At 42.5% G+C, this 27,215-nt stretch overlaps 2 protein-coding genes across 3 annotated transcripts; both read right to left on the reverse strand.

The window, feature by feature from the left end:
• Window positions 1–26,787, reverse strand: ZNF217 (zinc finger protein 217). Of its 2 annotated transcripts, none has more exons than XM_027710633.2 (6): window positions 26,680–26,787; window positions 11,600–13,392; window positions 9,383–9,508; window positions 6,988–8,580; window positions 3,460–3,584; window positions 1–2,156 (listed from the first exon to the last, which is right to left on the reverse strand). In XM_027710633.2, exons 2-5 carry the CDS (start codon window positions 12,996–12,998, stop codon window positions 3,475–3,477), a joined length of 3,228 nt encoding a protein of 1,075 aa, XP_027566434.1. In that variant the 5' UTR covers window positions 12,999–13,392; window positions 26,680–26,787; the 3' UTR covers window positions 1–2,156; window positions 3,460–3,474. The 2 variants fall into 2 exon arrangements, with proteins under 2 accessions (XP_027566434.1, XP_027566435.1); XM_027710634.2 differs by lacking the exon at window positions 26,680–26,787 and adding an exon at window positions 26,066–26,217.
• On the reverse strand, window positions 26,488–26,952 carry LOC120322665 (basic proline-rich protein-like). The gene has a single exon (XM_039378548.1). The coding sequence runs from the start codon at window positions 26,950–26,952 to the stop codon at window positions 26,488–26,490; it is 465 nt and encodes a 154-aa protein (XP_039234482.1).
• Between the last annotated feature and the right edge of the window lie 263 nt (window positions 26,953–27,215).

A 27,215-nucleotide genomic window follows, 5' to 3' on the forward strand; every position in this document is an offset into this window, starting at 1 on the left:
TTTTGCAAAACACCAAGTCTATATTTACATCCACATGTAATAATATACTCAACTAAAGTGAAATACATCATAAATTAAATGAGTATTGCGCGCCTACTGCTTGACAACTTCCGGTTCCAACAATTAAAATAGAACAAAATGGAATGAAATAAATACATTTAAAAAAAAAAAAAAATCAACAATTTGTACCTCTATATATGCACTGTTATTTCCAAAGACATACAAAACCAGTAGTATCCCAATAGTTAATACTGATGGGCAAAGTGTGTTCTGAAGCACAGGGTGGTGCTGCTGTGGAATAGAGTCTTCAGGTCTGTTTTTCCATTCCAACCCCAGAGATACCAAGATTAAAAAAAAAGCCTTGAAAAACTGTACCAGCATGAAGGGAGATTAAAAACAAACAAGCCTTAGGTCTGTTTGCTGAAACACGTTAAAACCCAGCCCTGCACAGAGGAACAACCTCAGACCCCCTGGCACAGGCAGGACAGGGACAGCCACGGATTCTATAAACTCATGGAGAGATCAGGCAAAAAAAATAGATCAACCATTTTCCAAGTGAATTCATCTTCAAAAAATAGGCTATAAAAGTGCAAAACTAGGAAAACAAAAATCTAGATTATGTACATATGGCTCAGCTTATGAACAGGAAAACAGGTCAATAGTGTACAATTTCCTGATACACAGCACTTCATTCCATTGCCAGTTCACAGAGACAGTAAAAATAGGTCCCATATCCAGGAACTAAGACAGACAACTGGAACATCTCAAGTTGCATAAGGCTTCTACATTTTTGCTATTTTACATTTGCTGTATGAGGGAAGAGAGCAAAACGAACAGTGCAAAATATTTCTTTTTTTTTTTTGTTTTGTTTTACTAAAATATATGGAAGTCAAAGCCAGGTCCAGAAGGAGTTAACTCTTAACTACAGGTTTCATGAGGAGAAACTAGGAAAGCAAGTCAAAATATGCAACAGTTCTGCTTTACTGGCTGGTAACTGGCCATCTTCCCTTTACAAAATTTAAACTGCATGTGCATTAGAAAAAACTCTTGTTGTCTTCACAAAAAAATAAAAGGAGATATTCTCCCATTTACAGGTTACTTCTCACTCATTTTAAACACCCAGTAGATGCTAAAACTTGACATCAAGAAGCTTCCAAGCACAGTTAATAAGGCTCCACCAGAGCCACATCCCTTTTGAAGTCTGGAGATCCCATATTCATATTGCAAGTCTTGTTTGTGACTTTACAGCTTGGACAAAGGTGCAAAGTAGTTTTTTTCTCTAAATGTAACTGTGTGTGGAGCTTAGTACAGAACTAAACCTCTGCAACACCCAGAGCAGTACGTTTCTCAAGCCAGTCCTAGGGATTTTCTGCTGCAAAGTTTTGGGAGAGACGTTTGAGAGGCTTCTCTGAAGAACAGCAACCAATGCCAAGAGAATAATCCAACCACACTTCAGGAAATCCAAATGTCAAGTATTGCCTCATCCTTGCATTTAAAACCATGCTGGAAACAAGCCCAGAGGACCAGAGCCCTCCAGCACGTCGTGGTCCTCTCACACATAAGGCAGATCAGCACAATGTCAGCACCGTTGCTTTCATGTTCACAACATTTATAAACTGGACAGTTTCAGACAGTTTATTTGGAAGTTGTTGTTAAAAAAAAAAAAGAAAAAAATAAACCAAAACAAAACAACAAAAAAAAAACTAACATAGTTCAACAGGGAAAAAAAAAAACCCAGATGAGAAACTTTCACTTTTATCAAAAAGGAGCATTAAGCCAACAGGATTTCATCTTCACTATTTACAGGTTACCTGAGGTGCAACAGTATATATTCTTTCAAAGAGAAACTCTTCAGCAGCGCTCAAGTATGTAAAAATATAGTTCCTACCTAATATTTGGTCAATTCATTCTAATGAAAAATACTCAAGAAGTCAATGTCAAGATATACATTCTCCACACACCTTCATAACCCAATTGTTTAGACTACTTTTTATGGCTATTTGGTACAAAATGTTAAAAGAACCGATATTATAAAACTGTAGTGTTTCTATATACAGTACAATCACAGCTTAGTTCAGTAGCTTTCACCATTTTCTCTTCCTCAGGGGATGAACTGCAGGTATAACTCCATAAAACATGCATTTGTGTCCTTAGGCCTGGGGGAAAAAGAGGGCAAAAAAAAATAAGTTTGTGGCACATAATTATAAAATAGTACAGCACATTTTCTCAAGGAGCAGCTTTAAAACATAAAGAGAATTTCTTCCACATTCTTGCTCAGTGTATTTAGGAATTGGTATTGCCATATAAGGTCTGCATATTTAATTTTCCAAATAAAAGCTGGCAATCAAGTCTACTTTGGAAGATACTCAGCCCCAAGTAGAGCTACAGGCATGAAATTGAGTTAACTTAAAACATCACAACTGGACACAAATGTGCTTAGTAGGGACAATAAATGCAGTGAGATTAGAAGAATATCAAGAAATAAAGTAAAGTACTTTAAAAGCTGTCAACTAGATGTCAGATAGCTCTGTGCAGACATGTAAAATCTTTCCATAAAATAGTGTGTGCTGGTCCAGGTGCTACAGCATTCCAGACACAGCTCCTTAAATTTGAATGAGGAAAATTATCTGTAGCTCTAGGTTTGAAAAAGGCCCACAGATACATTTATTTATTTATACTCTTACAGAGCACTTGTCTCCTGAGCAGTGGAGGGGGTTGGCGAGTTCTCAGACAGGCACAGCACTGAGGAGCTGGAGCACAGGAATTCCCAGCACCAGGATAAAGCTTCTCATTGACCTCTTCCCCCCAGAGGCTACACCCACCCCTCTGTCAAACAGAGGGAAAACTACTTGGAATAACCTCTCCAGTACAAAGAGGAACTGTGCAGGAGCTGTCAGGACACCCTCACCTCTCCATGAAGCAATCCCCCATGAGGTTGTGTTTGGGGCAAGGCTCGGGTCCCAGCAGGGGTAAAATGAGCAGTGTCTGCATTCTCAGGAAGGATTCACCTACATTTTCAGGAAGGATCAACCCATAACCTCCCACAGGACTCAGCAACTGTGATCACAGGCACTTCCTCTCATTTCTAGTTCTCTACAACATGTTCTCCCACCCCCCAGGACTGACCTTATTTTGACTTTCTGACTAAACTTTGACTTAACCTTGAACACTTCCCACTGGTATTGTACCTAATTAATACATTTATCTTGTTTTAGCCCTCCCATTTCTTTCCAAAAAGGAGCATCTACCTCCTTATTACACACACCATTACTACTATTCAAAACAACTCCTGCTGCTACACCAGCACTTGGTTGAATTTATAAGAACGAGGGAGTTTGTGTCTTTTCAGCTGTTGTGGTTCAGACTTTCACAACCTCTCATCAAGCTGTGCAGCACCTTTGATGCCACGAGAACACAAAGCAAGATTTGAGCAACAATTAGTTCAGAAGGTTTGTTTACCGTTTCTTGAAGGATTTAATTCTTCTTGTCACTGGGCCTGAAGTGTGAGTTCCCCACGAAGGGCTCGTAACTCCTCCTCTGCAGGAGGCTGCTGGGTAAGTGTTGGTAAGACACTGATCTCTTCCCTGGAAAAAAATAATTTAGAGGAATTAGAATTATTTCCTGCTAATGTCAGGTCTACATCAGCATCCAGGTTCCCAAAATACCACAGATGCCTCAACAAATCATCTCACCATCAGGCCTCAAGACATAGATATTCCCAGTCCTGATTAATGATTATGTGAAATTCACTGTCCAGAACAAATACAAGGAGAATGAAAAGTATTAATTTAACAACTTTGTGCTAAGCTTTATAAACATAATGTCCATCTCCAGGTTTCATTCATTTTATTTGCAAGAAAGACATTTCTTTGCTTAACTCATCATAGCAGAGGCCTCACCTAAGGAGGTGAAAGTGCTGCAGGACGTTCTTGTACCTTGATGGTTACAGATCCAGTGCCTGTATTTGTTTGAAAACTCAATTTTTGAATGAGTATTTGAGAGGAAAATTGGGGATACTTCATTGTTGCCATCACAGATTATAAGGCACTTGTGACACTTTAGAGAGTGTTAATATACATTTTCTTGAAGTCCTTTGTTAAGCAATTTTCAGTCCAGTATACAGGTAGTTTCATGTTTATCTGAGACCATTAATTCAGATTTATATATGTGAAATCAATGCCTGTTCCATATTAAGTCTTACTACCTCAAGCAAGCAGTCAAAAACACTTCATAAAATTAAGGAAAAAAGTCCAGAATCATTACTCCCACAGGATACAAAAAGCCCAACTGCCATCCATATTCCATGGAAGCTTTAAATGCAGCATTGGGAAAAAAAAGCCAGCAAGCTTTAATTAAATTAAAATGGCAAAGCTAAATTAATATTTCAACAGAATCTAGGAAGCCATTGGAGTGTGTCACGAGCAATTGTCATTTAATTTGCAGCCTCTGCCAAATCAATCAGCCAACAGGTTATCCTTGATAACATGTTGCCACTGCAAAGGCAACTAATTTGAAAATAACACAAAGTGAGTGGTTTCAGAATGTTTCTGTCTCTTCAGGGCAACACGGGATGGCAGAGCTTACAAGCAATAAGGGAAGGCATCGTGCCTTAATCAAGTTTGCCAAGTGGAACATATTCTCCTGACAACTTGATCCAGCATTTAACATGCGACATAACGTGTTCACGGGACCTAAAGAATGTTGCCACGAGGCACAGGGGCCCTTAGAAAAGGGGTTTGACATCGTGCTCTATAATATCACCAGAGTTCAATAAAAAGAGTGCAGAAAGCTGCAGGTCTGCACCTGCAGTGCTTTGCATGTGGTGTCTTACAAAACACAGCTCTGAGGAGCTGAAACTCTTGACAAACAGTTGTACTTCGGCTTTTGAACCAAAAATAAAGAGAATTTGCAGGAACTTTTATCTTCAGTCTTCACCCACAATAAAACTCTTAACACTGAGAGGTTTGCTGGCTGCTCCCCTGTACCCTCTCAACAACTATCAAGGTTTAGGTTGGGTTCTTCTAGGCAGAATGGTTGGAAAACTAAGAAATTAACCTCACAAACCTACATTTTTTTCTGTGTTTTTATTATTTATATTTTTATTGTTTATATTTTATTTATATTTATTTACATCTTATTGGATAGGGCTTTTTATTGAAGTTGCCAAGAAACCCCATAGAGGGGGGCTTGCTTTGCAAGTCTTTCCAATGTAGGTAACAGCCATAAAAAGTTGCTTTCCTTGCTCCCTGTAACCAACAATGAAATCTTTCTTTCCATGACAACAACCCTTGTCAAATTAGTTGCAGGCACAGTTTTGAGAGCTTTAAGTAACAAGGAATAGTGGAGAGTTCTTGACTCCAGGGTAGTTCTCCAGGCTTGCACTAAAGAGGAGGCAGAAAAGCCATGGAGGTTTCTCTGGCAGACAGGTGGAGCTTCCAAAAGGAGAACAAGGTGGATTCCAGTGAAGTCATAGTTTAAAAATAGTGTTGCATGAACTGCTGCTTCAGCAGCCTGGCCTGGCTGGGCCTGCTGACACAAGGGGAGCATCTCCCATCCCCACACACGCTGCTGGCACCCTCTGTTTCATCCTCTCATCACCAGCAACCAAAGCACAGCAGCACCATTTGTCCTCCTGGCCATCCCTGGGCACTCTGTGCACAACCCAGAGCCCAGTTTACACCCCCACAGCAGCTGCTGGTCCAGCTCAGGGCACACAGACAATGCTCTTCACCAAATCAGCCATTAACTCCACAGCCTCCTCAGTGAGCCAGCTGGGGTGTTGGCTTTCCTTCATCCACTCCCCACCCAGCCTGGAAACACAACTGGGACACTTTCCCTCATCCTTCCAGAACCCACTGGGCAAGCCTGGATATTTATATATAAATCTGATATATTTTTGAAGCCCTCAACCTTAAAACAAGCAAACAAAAACCAGAACAGTGTTAGCACATTAATTTTTTTGCCCCATAACTAAATGTAGATTTAGTATTTTGCAGTTTGCTCTGACCTCAAGTAACACACCCCTGGCTTGTTACGAGCCCAGACTACTTCAGAAGAGTAACTTTACTGCTTTCAGAGAATGGGAGTATTCAGAGTTCAGGAACAGACTTTAAGACTACACAGCGCACACACACACACTATTCATTTTTATAGTAGGATCTTCATTTCAATATTCAAAGTCCTGTATTTGTAGCTAAGTCCATGCTGACCTCAGCTCCAAGTCATAAATACCACCTTCTAGAAATAGTCAGACAACTGCTTAAATATCACCCAGCACCTTTTAATCTTGGCCTCCTGCTAAGTTTTGAAAATGCTGACCAAGAACAAAACACAAAAAGCATGTATTTCATAGAAGTACCAAAGTTTTCCCAATACATCACAAATCATTTATCTCTGCTAGGCCCAGGATTTTCCATACAGCATTACTACACCATAATTACAACAGCAGAAACCTGTTGTCCTGATTTAACAAAGTATTCTGTTCCTGCTAAAAACTAAACATTAAAAAACATCACTGAAGAACAGAAGTATAAGATTTAAATCATAGTTTTATGATCTGCAATACATCCTTTTCTGCTATTTTTTCTTTTTTTTGTAAGAAGTTTTATTAATATTCCAGATGGTTCAAGACTTCTGGTACATTAAGCAGAAAGGCTCATTCCATATCCTGGATTAGTCGACATGTCTGGAGCACTCTGATGAGCAAACAATACATGTTTGCTATCAGAGCCCCATGGCAGGGGGGAGGAGGGAACCTGAGGAACTTCAAATCCCTCTTTAAAATTCAGCCCTTCCTTGCCTAATTCCCCAAGCCAGGAGTTTGCTGAACCTGGATTTTAAATTTAAAGTCCGAGCACTGACTGGACTTAGTGAAACAGTGAGTACAGCTTTATTTTCTGTGCTTCAAGGTGGGTACAACACATTTACATTCCACTCCCCTCCCTCTGTACCAGTGTAGGACATTTAAGGAGGAAGGGGACACCGTACCTTCTCCTGTAGAGCTGGTCACTTGGCCATTGCTGGATCCACAGGAACCGTACAGTGCCCCAGAGCCATATGGCTCATAGGGTTTGAGAGCAGTCAATGCACTGGGAGGATCAGCATCATCTGAATTCAGAAGCCCTTGTTTGGTTGGCAAAGCAGAGGGTGCAGGTTTGGTGCGAGGGTATTCCTGAGGTAGCAGATTTGCATATCTGTTTGCAACACGAAATCTGCTCATTTCGTATCTCATGTAATTGGCCATGGGAGAGTCCACGTGGTCAACAGCCACCAGGGTGGGTTTCACTCGTTTGGAAGAGGGTTCACCATAGTCTAGGTTTACATTGCTCCCAGATTTACTACAAAGATAGTCCCTTCCTCGATGACAAGCCCAGGCGGGTTCATTTAGGTGAGAGTCAAGAACCCCATTCATGCTGCTGCTTATCAGACCAGACTGAGTCACTGGGGCACCCAGAGCTTTTATCTTAGATTCAGACCTTTTTACTCTGTCCAGCACTGGAGAGATGCTGGGACTGGAGTGCACTTCTTGCTGAGGTTGTCTGTAGTTATTTGCCTGAGCTCCACTATTACTTGGCTGTTTATGAAACTTGAGGTTATTGGGGGCTGTGCTGCTCGACTCGGTCGCTGAGAAGAGAGGGGCTTTGTTCTGTGCAGGGGGACATTGTTTAGCTTTCCCTGTTTGCAATGGTTTCTGCTGTGTAGGTGGGGAAGTCTTATTTTTATTGGAAGGAGGAGACAGAGGAAGCACATCTTTGCCCAGCAGAGCTGGGGGACACCCCGTGCGCCGGGCCTTGGCCACGGCCTTCGTTCTGTAGCCGTTCTTGTTAACGGTGTCGGGGTTGTACTTGTGCATCAGCCTCTGGTGCATCATTAGGACTTCGGGGTAAAAAGTCCTGTAAGTACAGAAGGGGCAGGTACTGGGTGCTATCAGGCCTTTAGTTGCAACCACTGAACATTCTTGTGAAGTCTTGCTGGATAAGTCCAAGGGCTGCTCGTGACAGCTCGCGACAGGTTTGTGTTTGTAGTTCTCAGTGCACTCCTGCACATCATCCACATTTTTTCCACCAATAAAAGCACAGATATACTGGACATCATCTTCCTCTGATGCCACAGAAACCTTTCTCTCTCTTTTATGAGGAACATTAAGCTGAGCTTCCTTTGTTTCCTTCTCAGCCTTTAGTTTTTCCACATAAGCAGTGGGCACGTTCTCGGGTATTTGATTGGAATTGTTACAAAGAGAACCTTTGTTCGATTCCCTGGAATTGTTTTTGATTTTTAAAAAGACTGTGCTGCCTATTGCATTGCTCAAGGACAGAACTTCCTTTTGCTGCTTGGCAGGTGGGCAGCTCTCAGCATCTTTGGCACCATCAAAAAGCCTCTTCGGGTTTTTGGTTTCTTGAGCACCATCAGCAGCCAGCGAAAGCACCGTCTCCTGATTCCGTAATGAAACTTTGCTGTCACTTTTCACGTCTGCTGCACTGTCACCGTGCCTGTCCTTGTGATGTCTCTCTAAGTGATACCTCAGTGAAGTTTTCTGTGCTGCTGCATACTCACAGAATTCACATTTGTACGGTTTTTCACCTGAAACACAGTTTTATCAGTAAATAAATTTGACGTGATTTGAACACAATAAAACACACGGGAATAACGGAGACCCTAAAACAGTAAACCAGATTTTTCTCTCCCCTTCTGCAGCCCCAAACCCATTTAAATAATTTAAACATCTTTTTGCTCTGACTAACTACAGTGACATCTTCTGGCTGCAGTGGAGAGATGTTTCCCACACAGCTGGCCACGGATGGAGATGGGAGCTGACATGTTTGGCAGAGATAAGCAAGAAGTGTAACTGTGGGTCAACTCCAACAACTTGTAGCCCTTGATCATACCACAAGTGTGCTATTCAACAACACCAATGGCACAGCTCACCTATAAATAGAGCTGCTTCCCCAGAAACAGGGACATGCAGAAGTAAAAGAGTTTGCCTGGCCAGAGAAAATAAGGAGTTGAAAAGCAGGCTCAGCTTTTCACAGGTAGCAGCGGCTGGCAGACAAAAAACTGAATACCTGGGAAACAGGCTCTTTTAAAAAATTAAAACCAAACCCAAAACTTGTTGCTACACTGCTAAAAGCAGAAAAAAACTCAAGTTTTAAAACGTATTGTGTTTTTAACAATACCTGATGCAACGAGTTCTATTCAAAAACATTTATACTTAGGTAAATAATTAATTCTAAGACATTTTATTGCAATTATAATATTTTTTTAGCGTTGGAGAAGACCTCGTTTTTAATATCAACAATTTTAAAGCTAACTTCTGTTTTTCATTTTAAAAAAAGTGGATTCAGCAGGCTTCCTTCCCCTCCCACAAAGGAGAAGCCCCCATTACCTGTATGAGTTCTGAGATGAATGTTGAGGTAATAATTAGAGCGAAAATACTTTCCACAGTAGCTGCATTCTCTGGAGGTTCCAAGGGTTTTAACTTTTGTTCTTTCCAAACTATCTTCATTTTTATCTTTGGGAAAAAACATAGGTATATTATTAAGAGCAAATGCAGTCTTGTTTAAAACAATAACTATTTTAACTGGTTTTTTTAAGAAAAAAACCACAGAATTATGAACTGCTGTCAAATCCCATGGTCTACAAGTATCTTTTGTTCTCATCTCAAACCACAAGAATTAAAATGCTAAAAGTTTAAAAGTTCTGTTTGTGTCCAGGAGCTGTGGCTTGTGACTGAAATGAAGGAACCCAGAGAACAAGATGCAAAACTATGGCTCAAAGAAGAAAAAAAAGTTCTCTTTACTGACCTACAGGAACTTGATGGAGAATGGCCCATCTCAAAAACTCACACAGGTTATAAAGTGCACCAGTTTACTAAAAGGAGTGCTTGAATTAGTGTGAGAATCACGATTCTGAATAAAAATGTGCTCTGTGCACAACGGCCAAACACAAGGAGGTGTTTTGGGGAAGGAGGGGCAAAGAAATAGATGTAATTTTGTATTAAATCTAATAGTAATATTATTTCTGTGCTAATCAGCAGTGTATCTGTATAATAGCATCTTTAGATTTGATGAGCAATCTTTCCCTAGAAACATTAATGCTAAAGCTTGGAGAAATATAGACAGGGAAGTGGCCCGGGTGGACACGTGTATTCCAGGAACAAATCCAGGGATGGCCAGGTGGTTCCACTCGAGTGCAGCTGCAGCAGGTGCCACTGGAGGGCGGCAGGGACAGGGAAATGGGAGAGAAGAGCTCTCCCAACACCGCTGAGCAACGAGACTCTGCTGGCAGGTTCAATAAAAACAGAGACAACTTCAGCTAAACACCCAAGTCCAACTGGAAACCAGGAGAAGGAAGGAGACCTTTGGCTTGACTAAGACTGCAGGGGCTTAACAGATCGAGGTTAAAACAGTTCTTTGAGGTTCCTAAGTGTTGGAAAGGTTCTCTAGTGGAAATGCTCCTTTGTTTGGCTCAGCTGTGGCTAAGCCGAGCTGTAGCTGAGTTAAACAAACACATCATGTCTCAATAGCTGTGACTCAGCACCCTCACACCGAAATCTGCTGTGCTTTAGGATAAGATGCTGAGAAACAAAACAAGCACGTTAACATTAGGTAATAATTCCATTCCTTTGTTACTGGAGGCAAAATAAAGGGCTGCACATTACCAGAAATGGAAAAGTCAGCCCTGTGTGTGTGCCAGGACATTCTGTACGTCGTGTCTTTCCTTGAGATTATGCAAGTGTCTGTTCTTTAAATGCCGACTCGGAGCATGTCACACACAGGAATGTGAGATTAGCTGCAATCTTCGCTATCCCTTTCTGTCCCCAGACAGGCAATCTTTTTCAATTAAGGAATCATTCAGTATCGCGTGCTTTTCCAAGACACTGTGACAGGCAGAATTAATCCTGGGTAATGTACAGATGGAGCCTATCCACTCTGTCAGCAACCCTTCAAGGAGGAGGACTTAAATATATACCTTACACACATGTCCACATATTAACAGCCTGCATGTCCTTGCACAATGGATTTAAACTTGCTGGCTCTGACATTTAGGCTTTCAAGTTACTTCTGTTCAAAACAAACACAGAACTTGCAGTTTGACAGAAAAAGTTTTAAATTATTCTTTGCTTCTCAGGGTCTTAAAAACTGCTGGAATCGAGCACCGAACATTTTCTGCCCTTATGAGATGCAGGGGGAAAAAAAGTGGAATTGTAATAATTTCTTCAGAAATACTCTGGGTAAAGAAGGGATATGCAACACTCCAAAGCATCCAGTAAAGAGAGAGAGAAGGGGTGAGTAAACAGATTAGACTTTTCCTACACTGACTGTTATCAAGGCTATTTCAGTGATTCCAGTAACTCATAACTGCAGGAAAGCCCAACAAAACTTTGAAGACCTCAAAAATGGCAGCATCCAAACCTTTCCTTTCCCTGTCATTTTTCTCTTTTCCCTTTCCCACCACCATAACATTTCCTATCTGTTTTTTTAACATTTCCTACCAAATTCTGACCAGATAACAAAGACACAATGCATTCTTTGGCTCTGAGGAGTTCCTAAACAATTCAACATCAGCTACTTCAGACTCAAGTGCTCCAAACTCTCCTCACCTAAATGAATTGTTTCCGAGAGCCCATCTTCAGATCCATCTTCGGAGCCTCCTTCCATTCGCTCTCCTGCTCCGTTTTCCTCCAGGTTTGCAATTATATCAGCACAGAACGTCCTGGAAGCAGCTGAAGTCTCTCCATCAGCCCTCCTGTCTCTCTTGTGCACCCTGGAATGAAGGACTAGCTGGTGGTATGTTCTGAAGGCTTTCCCACACTCGGAGCAGTGTGTTGGTTTCTCTTTGTTCTGGGATGATTTAGAATCCATCTCCATAGAAGGCACTTCACCACCTGGATGTTTCAGTTTGTCCTGGGTTAAGTTACCATTCCCTGCGTAACTGCTGTTTTTATTTACTTTTGACTTCCCTGTAGTTTCAGCCTGGCTACCTTTATTTGCATTCCAAATTTCACAGAGTTCTTCTTTATCAGAAGATGACTCATCATTGTCTGTACTTCCTTCTTGCCCCGGTTCTTTCACTTGGCCGTGGCCAACTGCAATTTTCCCTTTGGTAGCCAGCTGCCACGCTTGGTACGTGGTGAAAGGATCCAGCTCAGCAATCCATTTGGCAGGTTTCTGCAGTTTGTCTTTATCTGGAACTGAATTTGGTCTCAAGTTCAAGAACTGGAAAAATTCCTGGTGTTGAGATGTTTCTTCTGCATTCACTTCAGCAGTCACTTGGGGGCTTTCACCGTTGGCTACTGATTCTTTGGTGTGCACTTTGCTGTGCTCAATTAGAGTCTCTTTATTGTGAAATAGGAAACCACAAACCATACAAATTTTGTAAGGTGACGTTACATTTTCAGTTACATGCTCCTGCACCACCTCATTTATTGTTACAGGGCCTTCAGAACCTTGTTGGTGTTTGTTCCTTGAGCCAGGCTTTCCAGTGTGCGTCCTCATGTGATTTTTGAGGAACCAGGGCTCTTTGAATCTTCGTCCACAAACGTTACACCAGTACGTGAAAGAGTCTTTATGCTTTTTCATGTGTGCCTCAATGTCAAAAGCTTTGTCAAACGTCTGCCCACAAACTTTACAGCTGAGTTCTTCGCTGTCCTGCTCATTGTTTGGTGAAGGCAGGTTGGTTCTTACCTGACACTTATCCAGAGGGCTGAGATACTCTGCCTCAATCCTCAGGACAGCCGGCTCACACAGCGTGGGCCTGTGCTGGGTTAAAACGTGCTTCCCGAGCTCCTCAGGGTGTTTGAAGGTCTCATCACAGAACATGCAGTCCAGGGGCATGCAGCCCTCAGCCTGCATGAGGAACTTCTCCTGCAAGCTTTTGTAGGAAATGGTGTTTGTCCCTTTTATTGTCATCGAGGCGTCGCTGTTGTCCATCTGTGCCCCCACGGTACTGGCTATTCCATCCGGCCCTTCCATGTATGCCAGGAGGGGCTGGGTGGGCATGATTCCTCCCTTCTCTGCCCTCTTACATGTCTCACTGGAAGGCTGCAGTTCTTTGGGAGTGCTCGCTGATCACTATAAGGACACTTGTAGAGTTCTCCAACATGTGCTTACAAGTCTGCTGAGCTGGAAAACCTCTGCCAGGAAAAGGTGTGTTTTTTCCACGAGCAAAAATTCTTCTCTTTCAGCTTTATGTGCTTTCACACATCACTGCAAGTGCATCCGTGGGTTCATTCAGTGATGGAATGAGGTTTTTTTTATTGAGTTGCTTCTTCAGATTTTTCAAGTTTACAGATACAGTCAGTTGCACTTAGTTTTGTTGTACAAACATTTCAAATAGTTGCATTGGGCAAAAGACACTCAAGGCCAAGTTCAGTGCCACAAAGAACTCCAGCACCTGGAAAAGAGAGAAAAGAGTCAGTCAGACTTTTCCAAAGAGGATTGTGTCCCAAATAATGAAAACAAGAGGGTTGAGAACTACCAAGTGCTTTTGAACACAGGAGGCATATTTTTAAGAGTCAAAGAGGGACAGCTAAAAGGCATTATGGTCACTTTTCTACCTTCCACACTTGACCATCCCTCTGTTCCATGAGCTGGGTTTTTGTGTCACAACTGCTACAGAACAGCAATACTTTGCCTCTTCTAAACCTGTTCCGACCCAGTTATATAAAGCTGCTGAAACCATATTTCAATACACTCCTGAATTCACAACAAGCAAACATAGCAAGGCCAAGTAACCTTTCCTTGAACCGGTGAAACCACCGTAAAACTTTGCTTGTTTGTTCTTTAAAGGCTGTTGAGCAAAGGACTTTTTTTTTTTTTTTTACACCAGACAGCTTGGAATCAGCTTTTACAGTTCTGGAACACAGGAAGTGTCAGCACAAATCTTTGTATTAAGGACTATTCACTAGTACCACTCTCAGAGCTTTTCCTATCACCCACAAATTTACACTGTCTGTGACAGTTTGGGGCTGGTACAACTGGAACATCTCAAAGTCTGATATAAACTGATACTATTTCTTGAACAGTATATTAATATTTAAATCACACAAGAAGCCAACTACTATGTTTTTAAAAGAAAACTCCTCTACTTTCAAATTGCACACAACAAAAAAGGTGCTTAATTCATTTTCCTCACAAGGGAAAGATTCCACAAGACTAAAAAGGGTTATAATGTAGTTAATCACAACTCCAATTTAAATCTCCAAGTCTACTAAAATTATAATGTCTGCTACCAGCAACTCACCACTCTGGGCTGACAAATTATAGTTGTTTGGAGTTCAGGACTCCACTTGATCAAATTTCTGGATGAAGGAAAAGTCTAGCAAACTAATAAAAGACTAATATAAATTCAAGAAGAATCACTCAGAGACAAGACACATTTCCAGATAAATGAATATCTAATGAAAAGAATTAATTCAAAATCTGACTCAAACTTTCAAAAGTATCTCCTAAGAGCCAGTGATCACACGACTTGAATTAATATGCCCCAAAACAGGAGGAAATTATTGTTGCCAGTTGCTTGTCTTCTATTTTTCTGTATCTCCAGAGCTTACAAGTGTCTTCCCTGTCCAGTCCTCTAACCCAGGTTTAAACAATGAGCACATTTAATACCAAAAGCTTCTGGTTTTTTTAACTCTAGTTGTCCCAGGCCTGGGCCAAAGACTCCTCTCCTGCCAAACCCAACTGGAGGGATCTTGGGGGTGAGGTGGAGAGTGTAAGAGGGAACAAGCCCCTGACAGGCTGGTGCCAACAGAACCTGGATTTTCTTTTCTAACTACACCCTTTCTCCCCATTTTCAGGTTTATCACTGCCATGATTAACACTTCCTCCTTGCATCATGACTCAAAAATCTCCTGTAACAGGCTGCAGGGTGACACTTCTACTGCAGCCTTTGCCTTTGTCCCTTCCCTACTCACTTCTGACTTTCATTCTCTCCCTTATAGACAGCTGGAGAAACTATAACCAAAGTTTGAAGCTGAAGTATTCAAAAAGCTTTCCCTTTTGTAAAACAGAAGGAAAAAACATATCAAAGGGTGCTGGTTAGCATGTTTTACTTCAAGTTTCAACGTGCCTTTTTGTTCTATTTCTACTGTAGTTTTAAGAGGTATTTTTTTTACCCAACAGGATAACATGCTGCAGCAAAGCTCAGTGACTATCTGCCTGAAAATAATTTTGTTTCAAACCAAAAAAAAAAAAAAAAAAAAAAAAAATCCAGGCAAGATAAAAAAAATGGAACAAGCTTAGAGTCAGCTGCATTTTCTTTCCAAGCCACAGGGAAGCGCTCTGCAGGAACAGCTGTAAGAATCATCCCACAAAAATGCCTACAAGAGGCATTTCTGGAGCATGAGGGCAGATCCAAAGGCCAGTGTCTAATGTCCCAAATAGAATTGCTGGGATTTGTCATCCACTACTTCCTTAAAACTGTCTACAAACACAGAAAAAGCCAATTAGGGTTGATTATGCTCCCACTTTGCAGCACTACAATATCCACACAACAGAGAAACAAGAATTAAGTCACTGCAGAGAGGAAACAGATGAAAAGCAGCAAAATCCACACTTAGTGCCTTGTTCTCCACAGCATTCTGGGATGAGGTGAGGGAGAACAGAGCTCCCTCTAACAGGGACCACCACACCCAGCTCTACTCAAACCCAGCCTGGGACGATACAAACACCGAGAGCCACGTCCTTCAAGATTTATTAAAACTGAAGGGACAGGCACAGATCATATCTAGGGAAGGCCCCAGGTTGGTCACTGGTGTGTGAAAAACGCACCTCAATCAATAATGTTTTCTCTGGTAAGTCCTTTAAAAATGAGTCTGTTTCAATCTCAGCTGTAAAAAATTAAACCTGTCCTCAGAGTGTACAACGAACATGGGCCATGAGAGGAGTTCCACAGGAGTCTGGGTCCCGTTTCATTGGGTATCAACAGGTTTCAACAAGCCCCTTGGAGACTTCTTCCATGGTCACAGCACTTTGCACCCACTCCACCAAGCTGTGTTGGCTGCTCAGTGCTTTCCAAGCTTTTAATAGAGGCTCTGAACACTTCTGAAGAACCAGCCACAGCTCATCCTCTAGGCAGCACTGCAAAGCAGAGCAAGATATTCCTGTTTTTGGAATCTCAAATGCCTATTTGCAGTTCAGGCAACCATTGCTCTTGGATATACAGGAGACAGTACCCATAGAGGGGGAAAAAGACTGCAGGTAGCATTTCTGAAGGAAACTGCAGATGCAACTAGACAGAATTATATTTAAACTGAGAGGAAAAGAGAACAAAACTACTGGAGTCAGGAGGTGAGTTAGAAAGCTGTAGTCTTATTCTTGTATCTGGTGATTACACACCTCACTCTGATTAGGTACATGGCTTTTACAAGCAGGCAGGATTTTAGGCTCTTGTTGTTTAGACAAGCCAACACACGCTGGAACTGCAACCCAAATATCTACACCAGGATTTTATCCATTAGTAACAAACCTTTCTTCCTGCTGAAGATAATGTGCCTTGGATTTGAGGACCAAAAATGCTGATTAATCACATTCCTGTTATTCAAAACCCTGTAGGCAGCAGGAAAACTGTCCAGAGTTGCCTCAATTGTTGCTTCCTTGGGAAAGTGGACAACGCGTGGGTTTGACCAACACTGACTGTGGCTGGAGGTCTGTGCATGAGCTCAACAAAAAACACACAGTACCTGGGTTTCTGCTGTCATCTTTCACTTTCAGAAGACCAAAGAACAGACACCCACCAGAATCAGAGCTATGAGGAAAGGAGCAGAACAAAACAGGAAATCCTTCCTTCCAACAGCTGAAAAGCCGTAAGTTTACTCCAGACGAACTCAAGGTTAAAAATAAAGAATGACTTATCCCTCCTCACTAGAAAACTCGAGTTCTGCCTTCCCTGCCCTATAAATGTCACCATGGACCTCACAGCCCAATCCAAGGCCCACAGGCTCCAGGGGCTGCTCCAACACTTTGAGCAGGGCAGGAAGAACCTGCCAGGACTTTTCCTGGCATGGTCCGTCCAGAAGTGACAAATTCCTCTCAGTTCCAGGATGTCACTTATTGTACTTCGCCATTCCAACAGTGCAGAGCCTGAGCATTCAGCAAACTGCAGTTCAACCTGAGTCATATTTGGCTATAGGGCCTTTAGCCAAGTATTTCAGCAGGTTCACAGCGATGCCCATTACATTTATAAACACCACAAAACGTGTATAAATAAAGATTCCACTGGACAGATGAGAACGTCTTGTTTTCATTGCACTTGCCACACAACCCAAGAACCACACCAAAAACCTGCTGCATATAAATGGATTATTAAAACAGAGAAAATTTTAATTAAGTGCCTGTAGAGAAATTTAATTTCTTTTTATTAAGTTACACAACCTAAGACAACATATTACAATCTCAAAGATTTCTTTGGGAAATGACCTATCAGGAGTAATTTTATTGCATTTCTACTTCCTGCATTTCAAAATTTCCATGAATATGTAATAAAAACTCTCGACACACCTTTCAGAGAATAGCAAAGTCTAACCATTGAATTTCCCATTTTAAACATTACAGAGCACTGGGAACAAAAGTTGCATTCCAAGTCTCAGGAAAAATATCTATTCCTTGCTACTCCTGTGCTGGCAAAACTATTGTTAAACTGTAAAAAGCAATGGGGAACAATTACAGAAGTTTAAGTCGTTGCTGCAACACTTTCTGAGAAACAGAAGTGAGAAAACTACTCGAGTTACAGCCAAATTCAGGACACTTGGTTACTGCTCTGCACTGGCAGACACAGCCTCAGACACAACCACCTCACCAACTCTGAGATTCTCAAATTCAAGGCCAGCAGCAAAAATATTGTTCGACAGATGACCAGTTTCTTTCAGCTGCTGCAGATCAACCACCTTAATTTTCACTGTGTCTATCAGACTTGAGAAACTTTCATCTAACTCTCAACTCCGCTTAAAAAAAAAAACAAAACCAAAAACAAAACAACAACAACAAAAATCCTCTTCAGCTTTCCTCACGTTTCAAGAAGTTTCAGGATGTTAAGAGTCATTTTACACAAAATGTTCTTTTCTCTTGGTACGTTTATAGCCCAGAACATGTTGCTGGTAAATGGATTTTACACTGCTGGTTGCTTAATGGAAATTACAAGTTAAACACCTTTTTTTTTCTCGTTTCAATCTACAAGTTTTGCCTTTTCAGAATAGTTGTTCCAGTTTTACCTCAGGAACACAACAAATTTGTTTTATTTAACATGACCTTTTCGTCATTGAGACCACAAATAAAAGCTACCTTCTGAATATTATCTATATTGTCTGGGCACAGCTGTATTGAGGTATAACACTGATCACAGGCAGAGGAGCTCATGCATAACTAAATACATAAATAAATCCTCAAATAAAACCTGAGCTGAGACTGAATTTATTGAGAGCATTTCTTTTTAATATACATTTATATCACTGCATTAAGCTAAGTTGCACCACACCTGGCACACACAAAGACATTCAGCAGAAAATACCATCCCTAAACAGTTGATAAGAACATCCAAGAGCTCCAAACTTTTGGGATGGCACCTCCAGTGCCCTGGGCTGTGTTTGCAGAACCCACCAGTGACACCAGCCCTGTCCACAAGCTCCCACACTTACAAAGTGAAGCCAAGTGTTATTGTGAGTTTCTGATTTACCACTTGCTCCAACACCCGAGCCAGATTTCCAAAATCCACAGTGAGGAATTCCAGGTTTGTCTCTCCAGGCACCAGGGGTTTATGGCAACCACTGAACTTCCTCTCTGCCTTTAAGAAGAACCGTGTGGATGTCACACCTCCACACCTCGGGCCATCAGGTGTTTTCCCTTGTGAGACAGAAATGCCTTTTCTCCCCCAGTTTAAGGGAAGGACAGTCCCTAAAGCCAGGGAAGATGATGCAGTATTTGCTACAGAGGATGTGACCTTATTTCTGACAAAGTACACGACTGAAATGACAACACTGGGAAGTTGTAAAAGCCTGCCCAGATACAACCCGATTTTGCAGAGCAGCACAGAACCAATAACTCCTCATTACTGGTTGTTCCACTGCTTCCTAGGGAGGGGAAGAGCTATCCCCTTCCACCTTTTAACAGGGGATCATTTCACACAACTTCCCAGTGTGTTCTTTGCTAATGGATGAGCACGTGAGTAAAACACCTTTAGCTGCTTCTCATCCTCACCGAGGCTTTTACACCAACTGCTCAAGTACAGAACTGTTTTTAAATACTTTACCAGTTCAGTCTGATAAAGAACCAACACTTGTAAAGGAAATGGAGATCTAGGGGGAGGAAGGGGAGGAAGAGAGTTGTTTGTTTCAGTTGCAGGAAAGATCAAAATGAAGATGTTCAGGTTGAAAAGAGAACATAAAAGATGACCCTAAATTGGAATTTCCACTCCCTAAATCTGCAAATTTAAGTCCCCCTCGTTAGTCTTCATCCTTCAGGCTTGAAGATTTCAAAGTTATCCTAAACTTAAACTCTTAGGGGGGGTTTTCATGGCTTATCCTTTTTATCCTCTCTAAGAGAACAGCTCAGTTACAGTCCCTTCTAACAACACTACAGAGATTCCCAACACAGTGACACCAAGACAATTCACAAAACCAGACACACATACAGAATTCAAGAATGTTATTATCCAGGCATTTCTGCACACGCACTTCAGAAAGATTTTGGGTGGAAAGCTCTTTTATAGTCAGATAAAAGAGACAGACATGCGAGTCCAGCAAACAGGATTTTAATCACCAGTGGAAAATAACTAGTAGTTAATAATGAACAATATTAGGAAAACTCCCTCCCCCCATCTCAGACATCTATACTAATAAAAACAAAGGATATCCTCTCTCTGAGAAACCTTTTCCTGTGGAGTCCCTTTTTCTTTAAGGCTATATGTCTACCAGTGTTTTGGCAGAGGATGGATGAGCTCAATGTGTCTCCTCAGTGAACTGAAAGCCTCTTCTATCAAAAGATGTAATTAGTCCTTTTAAAGCAGGGAACATATAAGCTTGCATCATTTTGCACATGTTTTTCCTCCACTGAGCAAGAGCAAATATAAAAGAGACTAATTCTTGGCATTAAAGGAGGAAGTGCTACAAATAAGTATTGACTTTTAAAGTTCAGAAGGACTGCTCTAACTGCCAGATTTTTTTCCTTTTTTTCTCTGGGATTAGGAGAGAATTTCTCAGGAGCCACAGAACCAAAGTGTCCTTTAGACAAGATGAAGTGGCCAATACCTGTTGTAGAAAGGCTGAAAGACACAGGAGTGATCCTATTTGAAATAAGTCTGGGCCACATTTCACCACTGCTACAGGATGATGCAACTTCATTAAATCAAGAAGTTACATGCACTTAAACTGGCAGTGACCCCTTACCTTACAAAACAGTTTACTGTTCTCTCCACAGCAGGTAAAGGCTCTCTGTGGAATGAGTGATACATTTTTATTGTTGAGTCAGTCTCACCTTACATAGACAGCCTCATGTGTTTAGTCTTGGTTTTCATTTAAAAGGAGATATTTTCAGAGACCTTAAAAGGAAATTGGACTTTTTTACTTCTTGGTAGAAGGATGTAAGGTCTCTCCAGTAGCCACAACTCCAAAGAAGTGGTAAATTCAGTTTACCAAATTAGACCTAATTCCTTATTGCTCAAGAGCCAGGAGTTCCTCCAGAGCAATTATGGACAAGTTGCATCCCTTTGGGCAGCAGAGGTGAAATAACAGGAAAAGAGATTGTTTTACTATTCCTGTATTTGAGACAAGTGGTCACTTCTAAAGAGTTCCCTTTGTTAAGGTGATCAATCTGCCCCAGTGCTCTCACCTGATTTCAGCTCTGAATCCAACTCTTACCCAACACACTCAAACCACTGCACAGTGGCAGGAGAAGCAGCAATGTCTGATTCTTCTTCTCTGCAGAGCACTTGGAAGTGGCCACTTTCAAACACATCCACAATTAGGTGTTTGCAAAAGTCACTCTTGGAAGATGGAAAAAGGTACACGACCCAGGGAAAAGACATTCACTTGTACTCCAGTCATCCTGGACTAGCATCTGAAGGTACTAAAATATAAAAGTGATAGAAATAGACACTTCCAACAGCTGCCTCCTTTCTCCCATGCAGGTGGGAGATCTCCCAGAGACCCACAAATAAACCTCTCTAATTACCCAGCCCTACAGTCTCTCACCCTAGAGGGCTGCAGGGATGTATGTGATCATGTATCCAGCATCCTGGGCTTCACAGTGCCAAAAAAAGGAGAGGCAGCACCCACAACAAACTGACCTCAACAGGCAGAGTCAGGTACCAATTCTTTAAGCATAAGAAAAGGTTAGAAAGGAACAGGAAAATTAAACTGTGATTTGGGCTTCTCTGGACCACTTTACACCCATTTTCCTTACAATGTACTCAACATCAGCCTTTGGTGTACATTGAATTTTCTTCCTCCCGAGTAGCAAAAGAGAGAAGAGGCTGACAGAACCCCCAAGGTTTCACCCCACCAGTTCTCAACTACCACAATAAAGTATAAAAACAATACAGGATCCCTCCTGTAGCTCATGTCAGAGGCAAACTGTACTGCCTCTACTCCACTGAGAAATGCCCCCGTATCTATTGCACATAAACAAACTCAGACTTTGATACTTTTAGTTACATAAAATCTTCAGCACATAGAAAATCACTACCCAGTCAATTATTCACTTCTACTTGGATGGTGTTCTGCTCAAATCTTGAAGTCACACTGATCTACATAGATTTCCCAGCATATTCTGACCACATTTCCTCTTGTACTTTCTTTTGAAATCCTCAAGGCAGCCTGATAACCAGTTCCATCCCCTGCAATAAACTGAAGGCATTGTCTTTCCAAACAAGTATGGCACCTATATTTTTAATTTCAAACTCATTTTTTCCCAGCACATAAGTTCTTTTACTTTGAAATTGAAAGTCTGCTCTTATCACGCCACTTAACTTGCTGCCCCCCTTATAAAAAAAAAAAATGAGGAAGAATCAAAAGCTAGATTTATGATAAGCTATAAACTATGCTCTGACCAAAGTCATGTGGTTATAACAGTAGAAGTTTGAATATATTTTCCCCAGTGACGTACGCCCACGTTTGGCATAAACAAGTTTCATCAGCAACAAAAGGCGATTATTTGGCAATTTCACTGAAAAAAAAAAACAAAAGTTGATTGCTAAAAGCAAATTATTTTGAGAGAGCAGCTTTCTGTCTGGAGGTGCATCAAAACCTAGGGAAGGCTAGGCTGAGAAAGCGTGCTTGGGGTTTTTTAATCCTCTAATGCAACATAGTATTGAGACTCTTACGTGGTTGGTCATATCCTTTTCCTTACTTTTGTGTTCAGCTGCAAATCTCTGGTGGTATGAGTCACATCTCCCTCACAGCACACATACAGTAGTCAGCAGAATCCCCTGAGCACGCTCGGGCACCAGGAAGAAAAACTTTTTTGTTCCTAAAGTCACCTTAAGAAGGGAGGGGGAAGGTGTCACGGGTCAGCAGAAACGCCCCAAAGAGCGGTTTGAAACGAGCGCAGTTATGAGATGTGGAAAGAGGATCTGCCTGGAACGCTGAGGCTCCAAAGGCACAGCCCCACAAACAAGAGGCTGAGCTGGCACATGGCAGCCCCGCTGCAACCCAAAGGCACCGGCCTGCTGTATTTAAAGACAATACCTCAACGGTTAAGTATTACAACGTTTTAAGTGAGATAAATAAGCATAAGACACAGGCAAATATCCTCGGTTATTTAATCATCCTGAAAGCAGCGTGGAAGTGTGAGGGGGAGTTCAAAGGTCAAACTCCTCTTTCAGCTTCTTGCAAAGAAAAGAAAGCTCAGCCCATTTTACCTTGGGGAAGGGGGGGCTGCTCCTTCCATATGCCAGCATTTCATAACACAGGAAAGAGGGAGTGCATTTACATACCCACTGTATGGAATCCTTTACCAGGACAATGGATTCCAAATCAAGGTTCAGGTTAGAAAGAGCCGGGACAACAAAAAGTCCCAAAGAACAAAGGGAAGTTAAAATGTACTTAACGTTTCCCCCAGAGCTTCTTAATTGCAAACTCTCGGATTTTTTGTAACTAAAAGTTTACTGTAATCACTCTTTTGAAAGTCTAAGTGAAACCCACAGTTCCCTTTTAAAATTATTTTCCCCTGATCGCAGTAATTACTTAGCACTTTGTATAAAATATGCTATCAATCTATCAACATAGTTCTAAATGAAAACATAAGAGAAGATATTTCTGAAGATTAGAAAAAAGTGCTCAAAAAAGGAATGTTTTTGAGTGTGATCTAATGAAAGGGGAAACTAGAATCAAGTAACCTTTTGTGTAAGACAGTCTGATAAAAAGGTGCTAAAGTTTATTATTTTCCTCTTTCTACCCCCCCGCCCTAAATCTTGCTCTCCCCACCCCTACACCAAAAGAAAGTAAACCCAAAAAAACATTATTCACTTAAAGAGAAAAAAAAATATCCTCTAATGCAAAGCCTGGAAGCCATTCTCTAAAGACTACTTAATGTGAAACTTTGTTTACAAGATACAAATATAGCCTCCTCACCACACTCAAAACCAGAAAACATCCACTTATTTAAAGAAATGCTTTTTCTATTTAGATCAACAAGGACGTAGGTATTCATTTTAATTTTAAATTCGGCCCCAACAGTGCCATATGAATGTTTTAAACTCATCTATGATATGCACTGTTTGAGAATGTTTAAACAAAGGAAGTAGGAAAAGCCTTAAAATACACAGCAAAACTTAATGGCTTCAATTTTTAAATATATACTGATTGCAGCATGGCAAAATCATTCTCTTATGCTCACAGTCAGCCTTCAGAAAGAATAAGTGCAGTCAGTGGAGTAATTTGTCCCACTGGAAATTCTGTATAAAACATCTACCTAAAATAAACAAGGTTCGCAGCAAGAATCGTCAGTTGCCATTAAGGACACACCTTAAAGTTCTTACCACACAGTAACTAAACAAGTACAAACTAGTGGTGACTGTTTGCTACTTTTGTCTTAAAAGTTAATGAGATCAATTCACTGCTCAGTATCAGACCGTCAGATCATTTTCTTCAAAATGCAAAGAGACAAACAAGCCCCCAGCGCGAACATCCAGTGTTGACTGGTTGATGTGTTATCAGCCCGAGGTTCTTGTGAAGGCGACTGGAAATATTCGCATTTAAACCTGACACCACGTAATGCTAAAAAGGTAAAATGCTGAACTGCTCAGAATCTGGAGCTCTGGTACTGGAAGGCAGCTGTTGTTCCCCTGCCTTTTCTTTTGTTGTGCTTAATCTCATGTCAAGTCATTCAACCAACTCCAAAGCGATGAAGACATAATTGAACAACCTTAACTAAAAACTGATCTACTGTTCCTAAATAGCCATATATGCCGTTGAGAGATTTAAAAGAAAGAAAGAAAGAAAGAAAAAAAGCAAACATATGAAAAAGAATCCATAGAATTTACATCAGCAACTCTGGTGCATGCAGAAGAGTTGCTTGGCTGGAGGCCAAGCCAATCAATAATCACTGTAATAGCCGCGGTTCTAAAGTTATTTGTTTTTCATATTCATCATCCCAGCAAACTTAAAAGGCAAAACTTGAAAACTCAGACACTGATTTCAAGAACGAGCTGCGAGATCTATAACCCAAGTATTTTGCACAGCATTACAATATTGCTCATTAAAAAAACATGTTGCAGAAAGATCAGTGATCACAAAGCCACATTCCTGCTACAGATCTTAAAATATTGACTCAGTTACAGAACTAGTAAAGGGGAAGAAAAAAAAAAACCCTCCTCCACCCTCTCCCTCTTCCCTCCCCCTCTGCCAAAGAATGCAGTTTATCCTACTTATTTGCAACTGTCCTTTTCTATTATCCAAGGAAACGCTGAAACCTCAGTGTGGACATCACAAATTAAAGTCTTAGTCGTATTCCCAAACCTACAGTTAATAAGAGCTCCTAAGAGCAATAAAACATGGCGTTAAAGCATTTGCAAGCCATTGTCATAGCCCTTATACCTTTGCAGACACAGAACCAGCCCCCAACCAAGCCTGTGAGCACTGGTCAGCAAGTCAATGCCTGCTATTCAACTTGTAGTTAGGCGTTTTATTTCTGTGTCTTCCAGATCATATCACTCCTGCATTTCACGGCCTAATAAAATGTGAAGAATGATATGCTCCCTCTCTCCCCCCTCTGCATCTGAAACTGCGTTATTTCCCTCTCTTCTTTCTCACATATTCTTACAAAAACTTCCCTTTTCACATACTTCTATAAGAAAATATTTCACTGCAGCTACACTTCAGTTCCCATTTCTATTTTCGATTTTCACTAGATTCTTCTGCTCCTGCCTCCCCCTCAAACCCACTGGTAGAAACTGATGTAGTTTTAAAGCTCTCAAGGTCATTTCAAAAATGAAAAAAAAAATGTTGCCATAAAAAAAAAACCCTTTAAACACACAACCCCCCCAAACTAAACCCTTTTCACATTCAAACGCCTTTCATCAGCAGATCAATAACCCAACATAAAGATTTTTGTTCCCCTCCACTTCAAAACTATTACACTTCAATTCAAATACTTACAGGGAGTCACACAGCACATTTTATGGGATGGTTCATTAGAGAACATACAGACCTTACTTTGGCTGCAGGTTTTCTGTGTGAGGAACAAACAAACAAACAAACAAACAAAAAAAAAAATCCTCACACCCCAAAACACAAAGTCCAGGGGGTATCACGGAACAGGAATGAAATCCAATCTCTGGATATTCTAGAATTTTATTGTCCTCGCCTGGCAACCTCTTTTGTTGTTCAAGAAGTCAGTTGAGGCTTATTTATTTATTTTCTAAACTTCCTATTCCTCTTTAAAAAAAAAAAAAAAAAAAAAAAAAGAAGAAGAAAGAGAGAAACACGATGCTAAAGAAACGATCACGAGAAGAAATGATTGGGAAGGGTTCGGTCTTCAGAAGACAAAGGTAAATGAAACAAAAACTGGCAAAACGGATCAATAAACTTTTCATTAACAACCCCCCCCCCTCCTCCTCCGCCCCATGAGCCACTTACTACAAATCCTTCTTCCAGGAACATCTTTGACTCACAAAGAAATAAAGTCTCTCCTCGCTCCGCACAGCCCCGACCCCGGCGGAAAATCCCCCCCAGACCCGGCGGGGCTCGGGGGGGGGACCGGGCGACCCCCCAGGTGTGGGGCGGGAGCTGCTCGGGGGTGCGGGGCGGGGGCCACCGGCGGCACCGGCCGAGGGACAGCGGGGCTGGGGCGGGAGGGAGCGGGGGCCGGGCCGGGGCCGCCCCGCCCGCACGGCCGGGGAGGGGGCGGCGGGAGGGCCCGGTACCTGCGGCCGGGCGGGGCCAGCGCCGGGCACACCTGGACCCGGAGCCGCCGTGCCCCGAGCCCCCGCACCTGCCCTGCGCCTCCTCCTGCTCCGACCCCCGGAGCCGGCTCAGGGGCGCCCCGAGCCCCCAGTTCCTCACAGGGCGTGCGCCCCAAACCCCCTCACGCACCCGGCCGGCAGCGGCCCCCCCGCCGCGCTGCCTCGCACCGCCGGCCCCTCACGGCAGGGGCCGCCCGCGGGACGGGGCTGCGGCTCGCTCGGGTGCCCCTGAGGGGGTGTGGGGGGGGTGATGAGGGACCCCCGCAGGTGCCCCCGGCGCGGCCTCACCTGCGGCGGTGCCCGCCCGGCGGAGCGGGGGGGCCGAGCGGGGCCGGAGCGCGGGCAATGTTTGTAAACGGCCCCGCCGCGGCTGTTGCTCGGGGAGCGCGAGGACATGCCCCCGGCGCTGGGGACACGCCCACCGGGCTGGGGACACGCCCCCAGTCGTGGACACGCCCCCGAACCTGGACATCCCCGTTGTTGGCCACGCCCCATTTTGGCCACACCCCTTGCCCGATTCGCTCTCTGATTGGCCTCGCCTCTGTTAGCCACGCCCCTCATCTCGGTCGTGCCCTTCTGGACACGCCCCTCTGACCACGCCCCTGCCGCCTCAGCCCCTTTTAGGACGAGGAGCAATGGCCATAAATGAAACACAGCAAGTTCCACCTCATCTGCGGACCTCAGGTTCCCACAGGAGGAAGAACTTCTTCCCATGGAGGTGTCAGAGCACTGGAATGGCCACACAGGGTGGGCGTGGAGTCTCCCTCTGTGGAGACATCCCAAACCCACCTGGATGTGTCCCTGTCACCTACCCCAGGTGACCC

Source organism: Pipra filicauda, unplaced genomic scaffold (genome assembly GCF_003945595.2).
Source record: "Pipra filicauda isolate LSUMZ 115617 unplaced genomic scaffold, ASM394559v2 scaffold13_size5146498_pilon, whole genome shotgun sequence".
NCBI lineage: Eukaryota > Metazoa > Chordata > Aves > Passeriformes > Pipridae > Pipra > Pipra filicauda.

Bases quoted from the DNA above. Each gene is read 5' to 3' on its own strand.
- ZNF217 (XM_027710633.2), bottom strand. From the start codon at position 12,998: ATGCCCACCCAGCCCCTCCTGGCATACATGGAAGGGCCGGATGGAATA. The intron at 9,509-11,599 runs GTGAGGAGAGTT...TTTTTCCCAAAG, and splicing joins CTCGGAAACAATTCATTTAG to ATAAAAATGAAGATAGTTTG. The intron at 3,585-6,987 runs GTACGGTGTCCC...ATTTTTTTCCAG, and splicing joins GACCAGCTCTACAGGAGAAG to GGAAGAGATCAGTGTCTTAC.
- LOC120322665 (XM_039378548.1), bottom strand. From the start codon at position 26,952: ATGAGGGGCGTGGCTAACAGAGGCGAGGCCAATCAGAGAGCGAATCGG.